The following is a 4,311-nucleotide window of genomic DNA, read 5'->3' as shown; positions in this document are numbered from 1 at the left end:
ATCTTCCCATTCTCTTTCTTTTCCTCTTCCTCTTCCTCTTCGGGCCGCCGGAGCGGATGGCGGCGACGGCGCGGGTTGAGCTCGCCGACGACGAAGAAGAGGGAAGAGAAAGAATGAGAGGAAGAAAAAAAAGGAAGAGGAAGAAGGAGAGGAAGAGGGAGAGGAAGAGGGAAGAGAAAGATGAAGAGGGAAAGGGTTCATCGCCGCGCGCCGCCGCCGCATCTCCTCCCTCGTCGGCGACGAAGAAGAGGGAAGAGGAAGAGGAAAAGGAAAAGAAAGAGGAAGAGGAAGAAGAAGAGGGAGAGGGAGAGGATTCGCTGCCGTCGTCGGATCTTCTCCCTCACCGGCGATGAAGAAGAGGGAAGAGGAAAAGGAAGAGGAAGAAGAAGGGAGAAAAGGGAAGAGGGAGAGGAAGAAGGAGGAAAAGAAAGAGAGAGGGTTCGCCGTCGCCGCCGTCGTCGCTGCCGCCGCCGCCGCTGCCGCCGCCGCCCTCGCCGGCGACGAAGAAGAGGGAAGAAGAAGAGGGGGAAGAAGAAGAAGGGTAGAATCGTAAATTTACGTTATAATTAACCATGGTTAAGTACTTTAACCGTGGTTAATGAAAATTTTCTAACAGTCCTTAACGGCAGGGACATATCTGCATAACTTTAGACTTTTGCAGGGATAACTTATGGAGTTTCCGTTTTGCAGGGATATTTCNTAAGTGAAGTTAATTTAGGGCTTTCCAAATTTATAATATCTCATGTATAAATATTTTAGAAATTGTACAATGTATAATTAGGCTAGATTGCATTTTAAAATATTGATAAAGTCTATGTTTGGATGCATCAATAATTTGTTCAGCACAACTTATTTTTTAATTAATTTATTTAACTAGCTTCGTAAGTTGTAAATACAATCCTAATTAAATCACAGGTGCCAAAACTGTTCAAGAAGCTAAAAATTAATTTTTTTTAATTTCAATCGTATAAGAAATTCCTTATAGCGAGTAAGTTATTATTAGACAACTAATGGAGTTGAGCTAGAATATTCTCAAAAGCACAAATAAGGTGGTGCTTTTGAGTTTTTAACCATTGGATGGAGGAATGTAAGGTTGTGATGATGGTGGTAGGTGGTGGTAGGTGAAATGGTGTTTGATCCAATGGTTATTAGTAATTAAGGAGTAGATCTAAGGGCTAGAAACCTAAAAGCACCAATGGGGTGATACTTTTAAAAGTATTCTAGCTCAATTCCAACTAATGTGCAAATAAGGCCCGGTCTAGATTATGGAAAAGTAATTTATGCAAAATTAATTTTAATTTGAAAAATTGATTTTAGTTAATGTTGTAAAACGTTTGGCTCAGTTTAGATGAAAAATAATTTTTATGAAATAAGTTTTTAAAGCTGTTAGGCAAAAAAATTTTGCTATTTGCAAATAATAAGTTTTAACTGATTTTTTTAAAATAACCAAAAATTAAAATTAAAATTAAATTTAAATTTTAAATTTTAGATTTTTATTTTAGTTGTTTTTGATTTTGAATCTCGAAAATGAGAAAAGTGACTCTAAAAATTAGAATCAAATTTCAGAAACGAGATCGTTAAACGTCTATTAAACCAAAAATCACTGTTGGGCCTAAAATTATTTCTCAAAAATTAGGCCAAATATCCATTAAAATAAAAATATATGAGTATGTGGGACGTCGATAATAATTTCTACTCTTCTGTTAATATATATATGTTGATAATACTATTTGCATATCTAAAAATTAAGTGGGTGTAAATTTTATGTTACATTTATCGAAAGTCTAACACTATCGCACAAGTTTCATTAATTTTTTAAAAAAAATTAAAAATTTTAAAATAATATTTATATTTTTTAAAAGAGTGGATGCAATGCTTGCACTTTTTTAAAGATTTACTGTATGGACTAGGGAAAGTTTATTTATTTATTTATTTATTTATTTTTTTTTCTTTTCTTTTTAAAAATACTTTCAAACATAAATGTTTGGTTAGAGTTGCAATAGTGTGTCAATTAAGTCTAATAAATAAATTAGGCCCTCCACAGCCAGTCACTTCCACTGTTCCAGAGAGAGAGAGAGAGAGAGACACACACACCACCACCACCACCACCTCCGCAGATCATCCGGCTCTTAATTCATCCCTATAAATACCTCAGCCCACTACCCCACGACCGTCTCCATTCCTCCTCTCCCCTCCGTACCCCATCATTCAAAGAAGGATACATAATATATATCGACCATATATACAAACATCGATCTTATATATATATATAGAGAGAGAGAGAGAGGGAGAGAGAGGGAGAGAGAAAGGGGGTTGGAGAGAACATGGAGGACACCAGCAACGCCGCCGCCCATCATCAGTACCATCAGCAGAAGAGATGCGGCGGCAACAGCGGCAGGAGGGCGGGTGCTGGTGCTGGTGCGGGTGCGGGTGTGGGTGCTGGTGCGGGTGCTGGTGCGGGTGCGGCGCAGAGGGAAGGCGGCGGGGGGACCAAGTACCGGGGGGTGCGGCGGAGGCCGTGGGGGCGGTACGCGGCAGAGATCCGGGACCCGCAGTCCAAGGAGCGGCGCTGGCTGGGCACCTTCGACACCGCCGAGCAGGCCGCCTGCGCCTACGACATCGCCGCCCGGGCCATGCGCGGCCTCAAGGCCCGCACCAACTTCCCCATCGCCCACCCCGCCGCAGCCTTCCCCGTCGACCCTCCCAATAGTAGCTGGCCGCGGCCGCCCCACCCGGCCTTCAATTTTATCAATAATAATCCCTACCACCACAACCACCACCACCACCACCACCACCACCGCCACCACTATCACCAGTACCCTGCTTATAATTACAACGTCGGCCTGCCCGTGTTCTCCTCCTCCTCCTCCTCCTCCTGTGAATCGGCGAGTCTCCTTCCGCGGAACCTCCTCCACCCGAACGACGGCGGCTCATCCAGCTCCCACTACTCTTTCAACGTCCCGACTGACCACGCCGTCGACCACGGCTGCGCTTCTTGCGCTTCTCATCTCTCGTCGTGGCCGCTCAGCATCCCGCCTGGCGACTGCACCTACGCCAGCGGCATCGCTCGCTCCCTCGTGGACGACGATATTGGCGCCCGCTACGCTGCCGCTTCTTCCTCTCCTTCCTCGGAATACTTGTCCGGGAGTACTCTTCTCCTCGGGCAGCAGCAGCAGCGGCAGCAGCAGCAGAATCATCCGCCTAATTATTGCACCGCAGCCGACGTAAAATTATCTTCTCCGTCTTCCGATACAGTATTCGACGGGAACAGCAACACCACCACGGTCAGCATCAGCAACAACGACAACAACAGCGACGATTGGGACTTGTTCTGCTCGGAGCCCGCCGATGCCGGCCTCCTCCAGGAGATCATCCACGGCTTCTGCCCTCACCGCCGCCATCGCCGCAATGACAAGTCGAAGGAAATGGCCGGGCGCATCGACGCCGCCGGAAAGTTTCATGCCGATGAGATGATGACGATCGAACATGGCGATCGCCGCGGTCTGGTCTCTCTCAAATCGGAGGTCGAGACGTTCGACGTCGATACCTCGGCAGACGGGCCGGATAACTTCCCCATGGTTCCGCAGGGACTGCTGGAGGACATCGTTCAGTACCCCGACTTCTTTGAGATCCTCTCTGCTAAGTTGCGCTAGGCGGCCGCCTAATATATCATATGTATCATCATATTACTATTTGCTAATTAATTAATCAATGGCATACGTTTCCATGCTTAAATCTTATCTGTTTTTATCTAGCTGCTTCTTCTTAATTAACCAAATTTTAATTTAGGTTTGATTTCCAGATATGATTTCTATCTGCTTTAATTCCTACATATATCCCGTTTTGTATCTTGGAAAGGTTTGTTGAACGACATCGTAAATGCATGGTGGGACGTTATATTGTGCTGTGTTGTGTGCAAAATTACAACTATTATTTATCCCCGAAAAAGGAATAAAAAGGAAAAGAAAAGAAAGAAAAGCAAAAACTATATCGGTGTGGAATCGCATTCATATATAGGGATCGATAGAGACACTCCTATGTTTGTTATCCGTTGCAGGAGTGCAACTTCTTGGTGCGTACGTGGGATTTCTCAAGTGTACCTTGAAGTGCACCCCAGTTCAAAATTTGGGATATTTGTGTGCATATATATGAGCTAGGCTACTATACTATCTATAGTACCGAGCTCCGGTACTATAGTGTTGATTTTTGATCTTAGGGCGTTCAAATCAATGATCCACACCGTTAAAACTGATTTAGGGTATTTAAAGTTTTTAGAAATAAAATTTTATATTTTTTCGACATAGTTTACTT

The 4,311-nt window shown here is 44.2% G+C and overlaps 1 protein-coding gene across 1 annotated transcript; it reads left to right on the top strand.

Annotated features, from left to right (window-relative positions):
- The first annotated feature begins 2,324 nt into the window (after window positions 1-2,324).
- LOC109706269 lies at window positions 2,325-3,715 on the top strand. Its single transcript, XM_020227053.1, has one exon. It carries the CDS (start codon window positions 2,325-2,327, stop codon window positions 3,651-3,653), a length of 1,329 nt encoding a protein of 442 aa, XP_020082642.1. The 3' UTR covers window positions 3,654-3,715.
- The last annotated feature ends 596 nt before the right edge of the window (window positions 3,716-4,311 follow it).

The sequence above is a fragment of the Ananas comosus genome, unplaced genomic scaffold (assembly GCF_001540865.1).
Source record: "Ananas comosus cultivar F153 unplaced genomic scaffold, ASM154086v1, whole genome shotgun sequence".
Classification (NCBI taxonomy): Eukaryota; Viridiplantae; Streptophyta; class Magnoliopsida; order Poales; family Bromeliaceae; genus Ananas; species Ananas comosus.
This window is presented reverse-complemented; position numbering and strand designations above follow the sequence as displayed.

Bases quoted from the DNA above. Each gene is read 5' to 3' on its own strand.
- LOC109706269 (XM_020227053.1), top strand. From the start codon at position 2,325: ATGGAGGACACCAGCAACGCCGCCGCCCATCATCAGTACCATCAGCAG.